Source organism: Condylura cristata, unplaced genomic scaffold (assembly GCF_000260355.1).
Source record: "Condylura cristata isolate star-nosed mole 26May11 unplaced genomic scaffold, ConCri1.0 scaffold00018, whole genome shotgun sequence".
Classification (NCBI taxonomy): domain Eukaryota; kingdom Metazoa; phylum Chordata; class Mammalia; order Eulipotyphla; family Talpidae; genus Condylura; species Condylura cristata.
The window spans coordinates 34,171,133-34,189,934 of NW_004567119.1; the positions used below are offsets into that span (position 1 = coordinate 34,171,133).

General features: G+C 53.0%; 1 protein-coding gene across 1 annotated transcript in view; it reads left to right on the forward strand.

The window, feature by feature from the left end:
* The window catches only part of CACNA1S (calcium channel, voltage-dependent, L type, alpha 1S subunit), a 56,679-nt gene that overhangs the window by 8,404 nt on the left and 29,473 nt on the right, over positions 1 to 18,802 (forward strand). The window contains exons 3-13 of the mRNA XM_004685249.2: positions 5,621 to 5,760; positions 7,386 to 7,528; positions 7,691 to 7,843; positions 8,577 to 8,782; positions 9,950 to 10,053; positions 11,656 to 11,801; positions 12,647 to 12,728; positions 14,995 to 15,155; positions 16,527 to 16,752; positions 17,432 to 17,639; positions 18,493 to 18,613. Coding sequence (XP_004685306.1) covers positions 5,621 to 5,760; positions 7,386 to 7,528; positions 7,691 to 7,843; positions 8,577 to 8,782; positions 9,950 to 10,053; positions 11,656 to 11,801; positions 12,647 to 12,728; positions 14,995 to 15,155; positions 16,527 to 16,752; positions 17,432 to 17,639; positions 18,493 to 18,613 — 1,690 coding nt within the window. The remainder of the gene's footprint in view (positions 1 to 5,620; positions 5,761 to 7,385; positions 7,529 to 7,690; positions 7,844 to 8,576; positions 8,783 to 9,949; positions 10,054 to 11,655; positions 11,802 to 12,646; positions 12,729 to 14,994; positions 15,156 to 16,526; positions 16,753 to 17,431; positions 17,640 to 18,492; positions 18,614 to 18,802) is intronic.

Consider the following 18,802-nt stretch of genomic DNA (forward strand, 5'->3'; position numbering starts at 1 on the left):
CTGAGTGAGCGTCCTGTCAACCCCTTACCCCTCTTCACTGACACCCCAAGTGGCAGACTCCTCCTGTCACTTTAGCCCCGGTGCTCCCCTTGTCTAGAAGCCCCAACACCACTTGGGTTCTCTGGTGTAGGAAGGGGAGGGGGTGCAGATCCGGCTGGGAGCTAAGATGGCAGGGGAAACCCACTCGGATAGTGTCTATTTGGGCGAGATTCCATCAGGCTAAATAAATATAGCCACTTCCCTCACCCTCACTGGGTCATTTTCCAAATGAGGGTCTGAGGTGGCCTTGATGATGCCCATGCCCTGGATACCCTGTGAGCCCTCAGGCAGCCCTCATTCAGCAGTTGGGGCACCTCAGGGCCTTGGGACCCCCACTTACCCTGTCTGAGTCCCATTTTCTTTGTCTACAAAATAGCAGAAATGGCATTGCAGGCTGACTTCCATCTAAGCTGAGGAGCTCAAGAAACATGTTTTATCTAGATGTCAGCTTTATTTGGATTCCGAGCTCAGGTCCCTCTGGGGTGGTATTCTTGGTGTCCTCTGTCATCCCACTGGCCCTGGGGTTGTGCCCAGGCTCTGGGTCTCAGGCAGTGCCAAGGAGCAAGGGTCCCAGCCTTCGCCTGGGAAGAGACCAGTCCAGTCCACCTAGAGACCACAGTATTTGGGGCAGAGATATGGGGGGAGAGGGTCTCAGGACAGCCACCTCCATGGTCTCTGCCAGGAGACTGAGGCTGGACAAGTCCCCTTTGGAGGAGAGCCCAGTCGGCTCCCACCTTCTTCCCACAAAGCCCAGAGTGGGAAGAGCAGCTGTGTCAGGACCAGCTGACCCTTGGAGATGAAGACCAGGCCTGCAAACTAGTCATTGGGGGCAAGGGGAGTGTGTCTGTGCTCTGCTGCCCCCAGCACTAGACTTTGGGAGTGGCCAGTCCCAATACCTCCAGAGCATGTAAAAGGTCAGGTCATACCCAGGATCTAGCAGGCAGGACAGGAGTGGTCTGCTGCGCCATGTGGGACAGCTCCCTCGCCAGGGATCGAACTCGTGCTGCGGTGATTACAGCGAGCTTTGTAGTGTTGAACGGGCTTCAACCCATTGTGCCACCAGAGACTTTCAATGTGCTTATGCCCAGGCCTGTGCTTATCTCCTCTCAGTTGTACGACAGCTCATGGAACATCACCCCCTGCCCCCAATCCCCAGTCCTCACCTGGAGTATCTGGGAGCCGGGACCCTGACACATCCACCCAATCACAGCCATCATGCAGCCCTAGGCAGACACTACAGGCAGTGGAAGAAAGCCTTGAACCATGTAGATTTCCCAGTGGGTAGGAGGAGATACGCCCCTGGGGGAATGTCAGAACAAGTGGGGTGAAGGGACCTCAACCTCAAAACCTCCCCTCACCCACCACAACAGAGACTCAAACACCTTCTCTGGAGCACAACTCTGCCTCCACAGCCAAATACTGCTGCTCAGGGACAGGACACAGCCATCCTGTCCCTGAGGTAGAGAAGCCACACAAGGGGTATGGTCTCAGGAGGCTTTGTTCTGGCAAAAGGCAGTAAAAGCAGCAGCATGGTGGGAGGGGGACCAGGAGGACGCTCCCAGTGGGGACTCTCAGAGGAGATGATGAGCCTGGAGCCCCTGGGCAAAGGGGCCGCTGTGGATAAAGGCACAGAGACAGGGTAACAGGAGAGATGAGGAAAGTCACTCCTGCGCCTGGTGGGGCAACCATGTGGTCATCGGGGAGGCCTGGGGTTCAGCAGCAGGGCTTGGAGGCCCTTGCAAGCTTTGGAGGCATCTGGATTTTATCTGGTGGGCACAGAGCCCTTGCAGAACTGCCCAGAGGAGGTGATCAGGGCACAGACTATACAAACAGGAGGGGCAAGTCGGGCAGCACAGGGATGAGGCCAAAGAGGGTGGATACAGGAGACCTTCAGGGGCGGCTGCTAGGTGCCAGGAAGCAGGGTGGGCTTTAGAGCAAATCTTCTAGGATGATTTGGAAAGACCAGCCTGATTTTCATTTCCAGTCTGCTGTGGACTCCTGGCTTCAGGAGTAGAAAGGCCCAGACTTAGTGGCTGTGGAGCCCAGGGGAGAACAATGGAATCCAGCAAGGCCCTGATTTCTGGCTCAGATGACTCAGTGCCCTCCGCCGGACACTGCAAAAGAGCAGGTTCAGGGCAAGAGCAGTTACAGGTTGGAACGCGTCCATGCAGGGTGTCATTTAACCCCCAAAATGGCGCTTTGTGGCTTTATCTGTTTTACAAATGAGGAAATTGAGGTTTGTGGAGGCTCAGATTGAGTCTGAGACTGGCAGAAGCAAGCCCCCGGTGAGCCCCCCGACAGGAGGGACCCAGACAGGAGCTCTGGGCACCGACAGCACACAAAAGAACAAGGCACAACAGAAGCTGGTAGAACACAGCTTAAGCCAACAGAACATGATTCTGGCAGAAAGTAGACGGCTCGGAGAGCCCAGCTCCGGGGGCCCAGTTCTGAGGGCCCAGTTCCAGGGGCCTAGCTTGGGGGGGGGCCAGGTTTCCCGTGCGAAGAGCTGCCGGGGTGAGTATTTGGAACATGCCAGGAGGCAGACACGTCCATGCAGGATGTCATTTAACCCTCCAGACAGCTCTTCGTGGCTTTATCTGTTTACATATATATGTATATATATAAAGATTTATTTATTTATGCATACAGAACTAGGGTACAGGGCAGAGGTGGAGGGGAGGTGAGAGGCTTCACCAGAGACGGAGTGGGGAGCAAAACAGGCAGTTGGATGAAGCACACTGCTGAGGGGAGCAGTGGGCCAGGTCAGGGGAGGTCTGCCGAGCCATGTGGGTCACCTCCGGGCCAGGATGCTAAAGTGGCTTTAGCTTCTTAGTGCTTTAACCCCCTGTGCCACCAGGGAGGGCCCCCCTCAACCCTTTTTTTAATAGTTTATTTTTACATTTTTTATTATATTAGTTTATTTTTACATATTTTTGTGCATTTTTCCATCTCAGTTGCAATCCCCTTGGGTTTCCCATCACCAAATCACCCATGTATCATCACCATGGTCCAGTGCATTTCCCTGCCCCCACTGGCTTTATCTGTTTTACAAATGGGGAAACTGGGGTTCATGGGGGCCCAGGAATGTGTCCCTAGAGGCAGAGCTGTGGTGCTCTGTGTAGGCCTCCCCAGCTGGTGGGTAACTATGGGGGGCAGCAGGAACCTGGATGTTGTGGGCTGGCTGCTAACGGTGGTCTTGGGGAGACAGCCCGGCGTGGCCAGCACACCCACCAAGCATTTAATAAAAGCTGTGGAGTGAATGTCCCTCTGTCCCTGAGCTTAGGCTGGAGGGGGGCCAGCGACGGGACACTGGTGACCTGGTTCCTGTGACATGAGAGCCGTCCTAGGTCAAGGTGAGGGCCATGTGTGCGCAGGGCCCTTATGGGGGTGTACCGGCACCCAGAATCAGGCTGGGAGACTGTATGGGGTGGATCAGGGCATGGAGCTCACAGGCCTGTGGAACCTAAATGACCCCGTCTGAGGAATTGGCCTGGGCAAGCTTGCTCGGGGCCAGAGGCAGTGGGACAGGCAGTGGCAGGTGCAAGTGCCTTTCCCAGGACGGCGACTGCCAGGCCAGTGAGCGCTGCGCCTATTTTGGGCCCTGTTTTTCCTCCCCTCTGTCCCACTTCTCCCTTTGCCCCCTTGGGCTGCAGCTACCTGAAAATGTAAATGTTGGCTGGACCTCACTCTCCATCCTGCCCCTTCCCCTTAGGGGGTCCCTGACGCCCAGGAAGCATGCCCCAGGAGGGATGCATCCCTTCATCCATTCCAGGGAGCCCTCCTCGGCAGCGCACAATGCGCTCTCAACAGGAGGGTGCCCAGACCATGGAGTGGGTGGCTCCCCTGAGTCCCACACATATTAAGCACAATCCCTTTCAGCCAAATGGCCCAACTTTGCATTTTAATTCTCCAGTGTTGTTTTCTGGAAGAAGATTAGGATTATAAATGAGTAGAAAGAATTAGGGGTGTGGTAAAGGACTGCCTCTTTGCCTGTCTGTATAGGAGGGAAATTTTGTACTTTCGGGACATTTTCTACATCACACATTAGGAGGGTTCTGGGTACTTCACACACCTGCCCGCTTGGAAGTAAAAATAAATTCTCTTCCAAATCATTAACAGGGTGGCCATTTCCCCAACCTGGCTCCATCCAGGGTAGAGGAACTATGGACCTATATCTGAGCTCTGCCTCTGTAATGAGCTGGGGCCTGTTTCCTGGGGTGCTCTTTGATGACTAGTGCTAACGGGGGGGGGGGGTAGACTATAGGTCACAGAGCCCCTACTGCTCAATTCTGGATATGCAGTTGACCCTTGAGCAATGTGGGGGTGAGGAGCACTGAGAGCCACCCCCCTCCCCGTTAAAATTCATTCCCCACAAACTTAACTACTGTGTAGTTAATAATCTGTTGATGAGGAGGAGTCTGACCATACATTGACATAATATATGTTAATTGACATATATTAACCAGGTGGCCAGTTAATATACACCCTGTTAATATATGTCAATTAGCATATATTATGTCAACATAAAATATGTCAATTAATATGTCAATTAACATATATTTTGTATGTTGGCTGTGTTCTCTACTGTGGTGTTACAATAAAGTAAACTAGAGAAAATGTTATTAGAAATCATAAAAAAGAAAAAATACTTTTACAGTTCCGGACTGCATTCCTTGGAGATTCTGGGCTTGTCTGGGTTGCTGGTGAGAGCTCAAGCCAGGCTGCAGGAAGTCTGCAGTGCTGAAAGAAGGAGCCTGCTTTCTCAGTTAGAAACGCTTCCTCTTGGACCCAGAGAAAGAGAAGGGGTGACCAAGTGAAGGGTGGGGAATCTGAGAGGATCTGGCTTCAGGGAAAGGACCTGAGCAAGTCGGCAGGGGGACTGAGCTGAAAGCCCCTGTCTTCCCTGCAAAGGCTCCCTGTGCATAGCACACACAGTCTCAACGCCTGCGCCTTTAAGTGGCTGCCTGCAAGCAGTCAGGGTGGGCAGGGGAGGTCACAGAAAAGAATTAAAGGCAAGACCCTGACCAGTCATGTGGAGTTCTGGGAAATGTTTCCCCCACCTCCTACCTCAGCCCTCAGGATGGTGGAAGAGGAAAGATGCCCCAGGAGAGACCGCTTAGTGACCTTCATTAGGCAGCTGCTAGGGCCCTTTATTTACTCGTCCAATTCAAGGCCGTGAAAGTAGAATAATGAAAAAAATCCCTGTGCTTCATGGAGTTTATATTCTAGTGGGTAAGATAGAACATGAACAAAATTGAAATACCTAGGGTATTTTTAGCTAGGGATAAGTGCTAAGAACACAAATCAGGGAAAAGGACAGTTTGAGAGAAGGCTCAAGCTGTGCTTGATCACTGGGGAAGGCCTCAGCGAGCGGTGACTTTTGCTTAAAGAGCTGCGGGAACTGAGAGAGGTAGCAGCGTGGACATGTGTGGTGACAGGCAGGGATGGAGGAATTCCAGGCGTGGGAACAGCGAGTGCAAAGGTCCTGAGGCAGGCTGGGAGCAGTGGGCTTGGAGGGGGAGAGCGGGGTGAACAGGGTGCACTGGAACACAGCACAGGCGGTGACCCCTTCCTCCCACAGGAGAAACTGGAGTACTTCTTCCTCATCGTCTTCTCCATTGAGGCTGCGATGAAGATCATTGCCTACGGCTTCCTGTTCCACCAGGACGCCTACCTGCGCAGTGGCTGGAACGTGCTGGACTTTATCATCGTCTTCCTGGGGTGAGGCCCGACAGTAGGGGGCTCTGAAGTCACAGGGGCTCTCTGAAAACCCTGAGCTTACCACTGCCACCCCCACTATCATTCCAGAGGCAAGATGGACCCCCAGCCTGTGGTCTGTGGCCATGGAGCCAACTCTGCAGGGGTGCAGCTGGTGTTGTGGAGCGTGAACACTGCCTACTCGGCAGGCTCCATACCCCTTCCCTGGCGAGGCATTCTCAGTTCTATTCTTTTCACATCATGCAACATTGGAAGCCATGTATGTGGTTACAGTGGCCTGTTGTTTCAAGCTGTTCATAAGGCTCTCAATTTTTACCATTTATTTATTTATTCCAGGACCCTCTATTGAGCACCTATTATTAGCATGCAAAAATGTTAGCAATTTGTATTATTTCATGCAGGCTGTCAAAACAGAATCCCACACACAAGGGCTTCCATGGAGGACGTCTGCTTCCTCACAGTTTGGAGACTGGGAATCCAGGATCAGGTGTTTCCACGCTGGTCTCCCAAGGGCTCTCTCATCGGCTAGCAACTGGCCAGCTTCTCCATGTCCTCGCGTGGCTGATCCTCTGTGCACACCCCCTGGTGTCTCTTTAGGGGTTCGAATTTCCTCCTCTTCTAAGGACACCAGTCAAATTGACTGCTATGGTTCAGAGACCCAGCACAATTCAGTCTATAACATAGACTGAAGTCACCACCGTGACTACATAAAAGCAGCATTTTTTAGTGCCTTCTGTGTGCTTTACACATCTCTTAGGACATCTCTTTCATTCACTCCCCAAGTGCTCTTATTTTTTCATTTAAGGAAATTAAGGCTCAGAAAAGCCAAGCCACTGGCCCAAGGTCACACAGCAAGCTAGCAGCTGGACCAGGATCCACAGCAAGGCAGTCCTGCCTCTAGCAGCTATTGCACTCTGCTTCCTGCCATTCAATAAACACTCTGTTGATTATCTGCTAATTAGCCAGGATGCTTTAGGCACCGCAGGGGAAACAGAAGAAGTCTGTGAATCCGCCTCTGCACTTAGTGAACAGCGGTCTGGCCGGAGTGAGTTCTGTGCACTCTCTCACCGCCCGCAGAACTATGTGGTCTGTTCTGCTGCACAACCAAGAAACAATACTCCCCTCACACCCGTCACCAGGCTGTGTGTCCCAGGCCGTCAGCTGTCAAAAGGAGGATTCAGAAGGAAGGGGCTTGGGGTGGATTTCAAATGAAATCCTGAGTAAACTGGCAGAAGAGGACATGAGCAGGAAAGAAACTAAAAGGCACCATCAGATGAGCGTACAGGAGCCCCGTGGCAGAAGCAGCCCCTGAGCAGGGGAGGCTGGTAGCCCTCAGCCACACAGCGTGGCCTCAGTCCCTAGGCCAGGGCCTGTCCGTGCCTCTAGAGCCCCTTCAGTGTCCAAAATGGATCCAATATTCTTTTCCCTGAGTCTGAACTTGGCCCCAGAATCCTTTCTAATACATCCTGCAGACCAGCATAACCAGGGCGCGAGCTAGCAGCTGATGAAGCCTGTTGTCATCTCTCCTCTAGGCCGTCCCTGAGTGCAGACAGGATACAGGTTCCTGGGCCACTGGGACAGTGGCCTACCTGACGGCTGGCTTCCTCTCTCCTTCTTCTCCCCTCTAGGGTGTTCACCGTGATTCTGGAACAGGTTAACGTCATCCAAAGCCACACAGCCCCCCTGAGCAACAAAGGGGCCGGCCTGGACGTCAAGGCCCTGAGAGCCTTCCGTGTGCTCAGACCCCTCCGGCTGGTGTCGGGGGTGCCCAGTGGGTGGCATTGCCTCTGCAGACCCATCCTCCCTTCCCTAGCCTACTTCTGGGTCCCCCTCTCCTTTGGTGTCCAGAGTCTTCCCAAGAGCTGTTGAGAGGGAGGGCCATGAGACCCAGAGGGGAGGCGACACCCCCTTTCTCCTCCCGCCCTCACTGCAGGCCTGCAGGTGGTCCTCAACTCCATCTTCAAGGCCATGCTCCCCTTGTTCCACATCGCCCTGCTCGTCCTCTTCATGGTCATCATTTACGCCATCATTGGGCTGGAGCTTTTCAAGGGCAAGATGCACAAGACTTGCTACTTCACTGGGACAGGTGAGCCCCTGGAGGCTGAGGATGGTCCTGGACAGCCCGAGGGGAGCTGCCGCCCCAGGACTAGGCCAGTGTTCCCACGCCTGTTGACCTTGGGCACAGTTTCCCCAGGACAAGAGGATCTGGGAGAAGGATGGCTCAGCGACCAGGGGCGTGGGCCAGGGCCAGGGATGGCTTGCTCGGAACTAGACCCTTCGCTCCCTAAATGTTGTCTCTGGGCCAGGTGTGGACTGAGCTGCAGTCTCAAGATAAACCTCAATTTCTTGCTGTACTTTTCCTGTAGTCATAGTTTTAGCTTTAGCCTGGAATCCACAGGATCAGATCTAAATTAAAAAACTAGGGACCTCGAGAAAGCCCCCAAGAACTAAAGGGATCCTTTGTAAGGTGGTCAGAGGTTACCCGAGCCCGATGTCTTGAGTTAAGCCTTCAAAACCTGCAGTTCTCCAACTGTTGGTTCTCTTCTCTACCATCTTTGCATGTTTAGAGGATCAAGGACTTCAAAGAGCTTTTATTGACATGGTTTTTACCCATTGGTGTTTCTAGTATTCAAGGTAAACAATGAACATGACATGTCAATTTGTGAATCACCATAAGAAAACATACGTGTCGCGTATGTGGGGTACAAGTGGCCCTAGACTTGTTACACACAGATCTTAAACGCTCCTGACATCTCTCCTCCCATTACCTCTGCCTCCTACGTTCTCACACTCACACTTGCATCGCCTTCCACCTGCAGATATCGTGGCCACAGTGGAAAACGAGAAGCCCTCACCCTGTGCCCGGATGGGCTCAGGGCGCCGGTGCACCATCAATGGCAGCGAGTGTCGGGGTGGCTGGCCGGGGCCCAACCACGGTATCACCCACTTCGACAACTTCGGCTTCTCCATGCTCACCGTGTACCAGTGCATCACCATGGAGGGCTGGACCGACGTCCTTTACTGGGTGGGTCTGGGCCCGTGCCTGCCTGGGGAGTCCCCTGCCCCCCACTCCCCTGGTCTTGTTGGAGGAGGTGGGGGCGAGTCTGCCAGTCACTGTGGGGCTCCTGTCACTCTCCCTGGGAAATGCACACCAGTGTTTTTGAGCAGTCCGCAAGGCTGCTGTCCAGAGAGATGGGGCGCTAGGACAGGGCTCCTGGATTCTGCTCTCAATTCCTTGCTTTTCCTTAAGACTCACTGAACAGCTCATCCCTAATATCCTAGAGCCTTCAATTTCATGAGGAAGGGCCTGAGGAAATCTCTCACTGAGCCTCTCTTTTTGCCACCAGGCAAAGCTGTATTCTGGTCTCTGCTTTCCAGTATTGGATTCATCAGTTGTCAGTTCTTTGTATGTGAGAGTAACACAGCGACACTGCCTGTGTTGTGGGGTCACTGTGATGGGGGCAGGACTGACTGAGCTACCAGAGCCAGCATTATAGATGCTAGATGTTCTGTAGGTTGTATTTCTCATGTCATCCTCCAATAATAGAAGGCAAGCTCTCATTTTATAGACAAGGAAACTGAGGCTCAGTATCGTCAGCACTGTTATGGGCCTAGTGACCAACTGAGCCATGGATCAGACTGTAATCCATCTGGCTCCAGTCCCAGAATCCTTAATCACAAGGTAGCATGCCTTTGGAGGCAAATAGAAAGAGTTTGTGTGAACAGTTCTCATAAAATCATATTATAGAGACAAATCATCAGACATTCCAAGGACCGACTGGTGTGATTTGACCTTTGTTACAAGCCTGTGGGCAGTGAGTACACTTCATTATCCTGGTTAGAGAGACAGGCTGATGTGTGGTGACTTGTCTAGGGTCAAAGAGGTTGTTCAGGAAGGATCTGGCCCAATTCAGACCAAAACTTTTAAGTGTCTCTTCTATTTTGAAAAATCTTGTCTGTAAAGAAACCAAGTGGCAATGGCATCCCTCAGGTCGTCAAGCCAGAGAGGTGGATGTTCATAGGGAGACATGGGTCACTGTCCTTGGCCAGGTCAACACTCAGCAATGCCCCTTGGGAGAGGCTGCCAGCTCGGGCCTGGGCCTCAGGCCGGCACAGGTGCCCTGGCTGGGCCCAGATGGGCTCTCTTCTTGTTCCCCAGTCAGGGACAGGTCTCACACCTCTGTCCCCCCAGGTGAACGATGCCATTGGGAACGAGTGGCCCTGGATCTATTTTGTCACCCTGATTCTGCTGGGGTCCTTCTTCATCCTCAACCTGGTCCTGGGTGTCCTGAGTGGGTAAGGAAGCTCAGAGGCTGCTGGTAGAGAAAGAAGGGGAGGAGGAACAAGGAGAGGTGGAGCAGGACAGGGCTGGAGTCTGCACAGCCCTGGAGCTTCTTTAGATAATCACACGTCCTGCCTATCGAGGAAGAGCTGGGACGTGCTGATGCAGACAGAAGGATTTTTATTTTCTTTCCTTTTCCCTAAGCTCATGTTCAATGCTGAGTCCCAAAACCTTGAGGTTAAGCACAGACGGTGGGGACGAGACTGCCCAAGTTTATACCCTTGGGGTAGCTCTGTGACCTCTGTTGCTGTGTGACTTTTGTTAAATTACCTGAACTCTCTGTGCCTCGCTGCCTATGTCTGCCAAATAGGTATAATTTCAGTTCCTGTTTCATCAGGATGGGGAAATGATTTGATGAGTCAATCTGTGTGAAGACCTTAGACCCGAGTCCAGCATGGTATCGGCGCTCAGTGTGATGGTCTTTCTCCATGAGCGCCCTCCTCTCTGAGCAGCTCTGAAGCTGCCTGTCTGCCTGGCCACAGTGAAGAGCCTAGAAGCCAGCAGCAGTCCTATCCCATAGCCAGAAGCTTCACAAGATATTATGCAGACAGAATGTAAATAGGAAAAACCTGTCACTTTTTATTAACTCTAACTGAAATAGTGTTTCCTTCCACTATGAACTTCGGCTCCAAGCCACAGTGGTGGTAGCACTGCCTGTGACCTGCCAGATCACTGTTCCTGTCCCCTCACAATCATTGCAAATATCCTTTACACTCATCACCGCTTTGAAATAATGATAGTTACTAGGCCTGCGATGAGCTCTCACGAGGGAATCAGTTAATAAAGATACGTATATTGCTTTAAGACAATTTCTTCATATTTGAACAACTATATTTGAATATGATTGGTCCCTTTGGAATGCTATGGTTTTACTTTGTGCATTTTGCAACATTCATCTGAAGAGGGACCTGTAAGTTTCACGCGATTAGCAAAGGGTCAAATTGGTCAAGAGCCCCCACCTGCCCCTGAGTTGGTGCTGAGGCCCAAGAAATGGGGCCACAGGCCTGTGAGTGACCCCTCCCTGCCCCTCAGCTCCAGCTCCTCAGAGCGATGACTGAGTTGGGGCCACCCTTTTCCCACCCTGCTTTCTGGCTGGGCTGCCTCTGCCGAAGATCCCTCCATGACCCTCGAGTTCTTTCCTTCCCCTGCCGTCTGGCTGCTTTTGGGCCTAGACCTGAGATCCGCAATCTCTAAGCTTTGAGAGCCAACTTAAAGGGTCATACCAGCGTGGAAAATTTGACTCCGTTAGGATAATAGACTGTTATACCAATAACCTCTAGTGTCCAAGGGAACCCCAAGGCAAGGCAGGAGAAATAACTTGAGACAAGAAGACATGGAATAAGGTGGCTGAGCACTCCCAGCCTTGCTGAGGGTGAGGATGATGGAATGGGGTGGGGGTGAGAGGGGCTGCCCTCCAGCCACCAAGGAGGGCGCTGGTGCTCCAGGAAATACCCTTGGGCCAGAAGAAGTGGACACAGAACATGGAAACTCCTGCCTCAGCCCTTTTCTCCCCCCTCCTCCCCCCATCCCCCGCCATCTCTCCTGTTCCATTTCAGAGAATTCACCAAGGAGCGGGAGAAGGCCAAGTCCAGGGGGACTTTCCAGAAGCTCCGGGAGAAGCAGCAGCTGGAGGAGGATCTGCGTGGCTATATGAGCTGGATCACGCAGGGCGAGGTCATGGACGTGGATGACCTGAGAGAAGGTTCGGGCCAAGGGCCGCACTCAGTGCCCTCTCCCCTGCTTTGAGCTGCCCCTCTCGGTGTGCCCCCAGGGAGAGAGCATGACCTCATTTAACCTCCTGTGAGCCACCCAGCAAGCATTACCTGGCCACTCTGCAGACACCTAAGCTACAGCCCTGGTGTATGGGTGATGTTTTGTCCCAACTTCTGTGACGGACCGAAAGAAAGGAAAGCGGGAGGCAGGAAGGCTGAGCAAGCAGAATTTATTGCTCCTGGACAGCAGCTGAGATGGAGCCCCTAGAGTGGGGTCCACAGTTACTGCCAGCCCTACAGGGGGAAAGGGTCTCTTATATAGATTCTAAACTCAAATTCCAAAAGGGTGACTCACCGCTATGTCCCTTGATGGAAGGCCCAGTTCGTTATCACCTTCATCTAGTCCCATCCCGGAAGCAAGGCCCCGTTAATTGGATGCAAGGCTCAGTTTATTACCGCCTTATCACCCTTGGATGCAAGGCCTAATTTATTACTGCCCTTATCCAGTCCCTCAGTAAATCTCCACACTTGGTCACTCCCAACAGGTGACTTGCTAAAATGTAGCCTTAGACCTCATGATGCTCCTATCCGGGGTGGTCAGGCCTCGCTCCTCCCACAGCACAAAGAGCCATCTGTGACCCATCCCTCCTGAGCAGATGGGGACCCTTCAGGGTTCCTCAATTCTTGGGACTCTGAGTCTCAGGGAGAAATAGTAGCATCCAGGTCACCTCAGGCCCCTGTCACAGGTGTCTCCAGTCAGTGGATCCCAGGGTCCCCAGCATGTCAGCCCCATGGGGACGAGCAGGCTGGCTCACTGGCCCTCTCCTGTCCCCAGGGAAGTTGTCTTTGGAAGAAGGCGGCTCTGACACAGAAAGCCTGTATGAAATCGAGGGCTTGGACAAAATCATCAAGTTCATGTGAGTATCTGCCTGTCTGCCGGGCCCTCCCAGCCCAAGCTCCTGAGGCTTGGAGGTAGAGGTCAGTTGCTTCCCCGCGTAGTTTTAGAGCCGCTTTTCCAATTTTTCAGAAGGGCAGCCCTCCTGAGCAACTGCTTCCTGCTCTGAGGGCTTCCAAGTGGTCAGGCCTCAGGGAACCCTGTACCTCCAGGGAGGCGTGGAGCAGATGACCTAGTTACAGAGTCACAGGTGCAGCAGGAACCGGAGCGGGGGGCACAGGCTGCTGGGCTCCTACTCTCTGCTCAGAGGGAACTTGGGCAGGAAATTGGTCCCAGGAGCTCCTCTCTGGAAGGGGCGAGCAGCTCTGCAGGCAGGAGGTTGTGCACAGGTTCTCTGGCTCCAAGGTCCAGGCCTTTGTCTCAAGAGGATGGTACCTTTGTTTGGTTGGCTGGTTCCTTTTCCAAATTCATGCATAACTGTGATTTTAAAGATCAATAGAGAAATACATCAAAGAAAAGATGAAGGTCCCCACTGCCCTGCCAACGGTAACCATGGTAACAGTTAGATGCATAGCCCTCCAAGACCTATATCTGCTTCTCTCTTTCTGTCTCTCGCACACACGCATGCACACACTCACACATACAGAGGTTTGGTTTGGTTTTAACGTTTTACGAGGTTTGTTTTTTTTGTTAATGACTGGCACCTCAGTGCCTAAAACAGTGCCTGACATATATGCCGAATATTTGCTGAGTAAAGGAACGTGATAGACATGGGATCTAATAAATAAGACCTTGAACTTCAAATAATCAAAACTTCAAAAAATAAGAAATTGAAAGCAATTGTATACATCTAAACACACACATCTTTTTCTGTTAAGGTGCACAGCCAAGTCAAGGGGAAGGTACAGAGATTTCCCAGTTTTCCTGCCTTGCTCAGCACTGCCTCCCTGGGCTGTCCCACCCCAGGGGAATGCTCACCCAAAGGGTGAGCCTCCATTAACAAGTCATTGTCCCTGAGAGGGTGTGCCGCTTCCCTGAGGCTCACTCAGTTTTGTTCATTCAGTGGGTTGAGACAAACGTGTAGCGACCTGTGTCCATCTCTGCACCCCCATATGCAGTATACTCTCTGCTCTAAAATCCCTCCCATGTCTCCTAGTCACCCCTCCCTAGATCCACCCCTCACCATTCCTGCTCTGGAGTTTTGCTTTTTCCAGAGCATCCTATCATTGACCTGAAACCTTTTCAGATCAGCTTTTCTCCTCCGTAATGTGTATTCAAGGGTCTGTGTCTGTTCCGGGCCAACAGACACACACCTTCCTTTGTATATCTCCCGAGGCTGATATTTCACAAGGCGGATGTGCTGTCGTGTATTTAATCAGCCTCTCCAGTCTCGAGGCACAATCGGGGCCCCAGGGACTGTGTGAAGGGTAGCAAACCCTTCTGCTGGGCAGGTTCTAGAAAGTGCTGGGTCAGAAAGTAGGTGGTTTTTAAAGCTTGGTCAGCACTGATAGACTGCTCCCCAAAAGGCGACACTGGTGGTCCCCCACCCTCCCCAGCACCAGATATTATTAGTTTGTTAAAGAGTTGCTTTTAGTTGGCAAAATGTGGCTCCCCGTTGCTTTAATTCAAGTCCTTGGTGCCAGTTATGCGAAATGGGACATACTACCCAAAAAAAGCCAGCCACATCACTGTAAACACAAGAGGAAACTTCATGCAAGCTTAAGCTTGGGCCCAACCACAAGCCAGAGGCACCTGGATGGTAGGAAGGGCCCAGATCAAAGAGAAGGGCAGATTATATGGTCCCTTTTGGCAGGCAGGCCTCAGGACAAAGGGGTAGCTAATGATTGGTTTGGCTGACCTTTACATGATTTCCTAAATATGGTGAGGTTGGCTTTCGGCCATGGGATTGGCCCCCTACACCTTATCTATAAAAGAATGCAGGTTCCACCCAGGGGGGAGTAAAAGTTTCCCCTGGAATGGGGGTTTTAAAAACATGGCGCTGATTATGTTCTTCGGTGCCCCTACTCCAAGCCGGACTGTGTTGAGCACTTTGCATTCTCTGATCCCCTCTGAGCTTGGCGTCTACTATTCTCTGGAAGATGAAGAGCTCAGCTGCTCAGGGGCAAAATCTAGCCAGTCTGGCTCTGCTGCTCATGGCCTGGTGGCTTCGGGGGTTGGAGGGGAAAGCAGGTGGCCAGCGTGGCCAGTGCGAGTCTGACAGCCCGGGGAGGTGGGAGCTGGGGAGGAAGCAAGCAGCTCTTTGCTTCCACCTCCGGCCCCTCCCTCAGCCGACACTGGAGGCACTGGAACCGCATCTTTCGCTGGAAGTGCCACGACGTGGTGAAGTCCAGAGTCTTCTACTGGCTGGTCATCCTGATCGTCGCCCTCAACACTGTGTCCATCGCCTCTGAGCACCACCACCAGCCACTCTGGTTGACTCACTTGCAAGGTGAGGTGGGACAGAGGGAGGCTGGAAGAGGAGGCCGAAGGGCCAAGGCAGCCAGTGGTACCTCGGGGCGCACGGAAGCTTCTGGCCATCGGCTGGGAACTGTTTCCCAGTTCTCTGTTTCAGGGCACCGCAATGTGAACTGGGTGGCTTGTTTGCGGGTCCTCAACCGCGCGCTTAAAATTTAATTGTACTGCAGGCACACACTAAAGGGTCAATAATGTGTTTATTTACAAAGGGAAAGGAAAAGGTTACAACCCAGGGAAAGAGAGAGAAAGAGAGATACAAGTTAGTTAGAACGTCCTACCAGCTCTGCTGACTTGGAACTCCGATAGCACCCTGACAGCTCATCAAGAGCCAAGCGACCAGCCACCAGCCACGCGGTCCGATCCAGAGCGAGCCACACGGTCCAGAGAGAGGGAGCGTCTAACCTGGCTCCCTTCTATGCCCCCCAAAGTCCCAGAATGCCTGCTTAGCTCTGCCTTTGGTCCTCACAGTTCTCTCCCTGGTACTGCTGGGAGTTGTGGATTCAATAATTAGAGGAGCGGCTGGAATCCAGAAAATGGAGTAGGGGGTGGATTCCCCAAACTCTGCAGAATTCCTTTAGGACATCCTTTCCCTCTAAGAATTCCCCACTTTTGACTTCATACCACCATATCTCTGGTGGCACAGATCACAGGGTGTAGTGTTAAGAGACAGTCCACGTCAGGTTTCCACTTATGCAAAAGAAGCAGCAGTCACCAGCAGTGTTCATGAATGCCCAGTATGGCGGTCATTACTGGAAATAGTCCATCAGTATAGGTGAAGAGAAAAAAACTGGTATATATTCATACACACACACACACACAAGTAACAGATACAAGCAAAATTCTTTTAAAAAAAACTGGGTAAATGTTTCTAAAAACAAGTTCTCTGAACCTTGATCCCAACTTAACCCAACAATGTACAAATTATGTACAAAGTCAAGCTACCTTTTAACTATTTTTCTATTTTTGCGTAAAAGCACAGGGTGGACTAACCAAGCAGCCATTTTTAGTTGGCCTGGTTGGAACACTTCATATAGTGTCAGAGCCAATGCAACCCAGTTCACGCTGGGTTGCCCTATAATAGCAGAATGATGGGCTGTAGTGGGAAAATGATGACAATCAAGTCATCGAGCGGGCTCATGAAAGCGCTTGTACCTAAGCCTGCTAAATGTAGTCTGGTCTAGCTTCTCAGACACTAGTGCTCCTGCAACGGCCTGCCATCACCAGGTGTGGCCAGACCTTGAGGGTACCAAGGATGGTGCCGGGGCAGCGTGGGGGTCAGGGTGGAGGGCTCAGCCAGTGCCGAGACTGGCAGGCAGGCGATGAGGCTTGGGCTGCCGCCCTATAGATGTTGCCAACCGGGTGCTGCTGTCGCTCTTCACCGTGGAGATGCTGATGAAGATGTACGGGCTGGGCCTGCGCCAGTACTTCATGTCAGTCTTCAACCGCTTCGACTGCTTCGTGGTGTGCAGCGGTGTCCTGGAGATCCTGCTGGTGGAGTCAGGCGCCATGAACCCGTTGGGCATCTCTGTGCTGCGTTGCATCCGCCTGCTCCGGCTCTTCAAGATCACCAAGTGAGCGGGTGCCCATGCACCCCGTGGGGTGCAGGTTCACTTGGGTGGGGGGCCCTGACCCTCCCTTCCCTAAAGAAACTGTACCACGCCTCTTTGTTTTCCAGGCACACCCTGTGGGGTGCAGGTTCATGGGGACCCTGGCTCCCTCCCACTTTGTTTTCCCCCTCTTTTAGTTTTGCCTTGTCTCTTAACACTGTCCTATGGCAGGGCAGGGAGGACAGGTGTGGGAAAGGGGGAAAGAGGAAGAGAAAGGAGCGGGGAGGGGAGGAAAGGCGAGCAGGAGGAAGGAGGTGGGGTGAGGAGGAGACAGGACCAGAGGGAGCAGCGGAGGGGAGAGGCGGGTGGCGACGTGTGCATGTGTGCATGGGCCTGAGCATTTACTGAGCACCCACCTCTGGGCACGCTATCAGGCCCAGGGGCGAGGGGGCACAAAGGGAAGGGGTCTTTACTTTCAGGGGTCCTAGAAGCTGCAGAGCAGAGCTACTAATGAGTGTGAGGTGACTGAGGGACACAGGTCTCTGAACAGAGGGAAAAGTGGGCCAGAAGCCATGAGTCCAGGGCCGTCCAGCCCCGGAAGCCCTTCCCTGCTGCTTCCCTCAGCCCCGAGGCTCCCCGCCCCACACCCACCCAGGCCTCACGAGCACAGACGGCCTCTTTCCCCTTCATCCTCATCCTTCAGATACTGGACGTCACTAAGCAACCTGGTGGCTTCCCTGCTCAACTCTGTCCGCTCCATTGCCTCCCTGCTGCTGCTGCTCTTCCTCTTCATCGTCATCTTTGCCCTGCTGGGCATGCAGCTCTTCGGGGGCAGGTACGACTTTGAGGACACTGAGGAACGGCGCAGCAACTTTGACACCTTCCCGCAGGCCCTCATCAGTGTCTTCCAGGTAGGTGTGTTTGGCTGCTGAATCCCACTTCTCCACCCTCGCGATCAGGACGGGCATCACCTCCTCCAGGAAGCCTCCTCTGATTGACTGGTCTGAGCTCAGGCTTCCTTATCAGCTGTGTTTCTCTGCCTTGTCACCATTGCTTATCTGATTCCTCCTGAGACTAGTCACAATGCCCAGTTGTCCTATTTGTCTGTCCCTGGGGCTCAGCAGACTGCTGGCTTACTGCAGGGCCATAGTTAGTGTTAGGACCAAGCTGCTCATATTTCTGAGCTCAGGGTCACGCAAGGTGAGCTGTCCCGCCCCAAGCAACGAAAGCCCTGGAGAAACACAAACCATTTCTCGCTCAGCAACATTCACTAGAAACCACCCAAGGGAGCTTGGCTGTGAGTCCCAGAAAGGCTTTCAGGCCCACAGGCCCCCTGAGGCTCTCCCTCGGTGTAGAGCAGAGGAAAGCACCCCTCTGTTCCAGCTAGTAGCTTCTGACTTAACCACAGGAAGGGCAGTGTGTGATAACCGGTTGACCTGCACATGGCTTCACCCTCCCTGGCTTATGCACCTCACTGCTAACCAGCCCCGATGTCTTTCCAAGCACTTGAGGTGTCGGCTAGGGTGACGGGCGGCCTGGATGGGGTCAGTGGAGTTAAGCCTGAGCTTTGGGAACAGAGTGCATGGAAGCAGTCTCTCCGCCCTGGAGGAAGCCCTAGGAGGAGAAGGGGCCCTCTCGTCTTAGTGTGGATGTGGAGAGGAAGGTAGGGGGGGGACCAGCCAAGTGGGAAGGGGGCTTTGGACACTGTAGTCCTAGCAGGAGACTCAAGCAACCCTCTATGTCCCCTCCTCCCTCCCCGCCCAGGTCCTGACAGGGGAGGACTGGACCTCCGTGATGTACAACGGGATCATGGCCTACGGCGGCCCGTCCTACCCCGGAGTGCTCGTGTGCATTTATTTCATCATCCTGTTCATCTGTGGCAACTGTATCCCCTTGGGAACAGGGTGCAGGAAAGAGCTCAGGGAGTGTCCAGAGAGGATCTTGGTTGGTGGGGTGCCCACTCTCAGGGCAGCCAGATCTCTTCTGGCTGGAGGGGTCTGTCCGAGGCTCACGGGGGCCTGTGAGGGCAAGGGGTAGGACGTCGTATATACATAACAGATGCAGGTGTGATGGT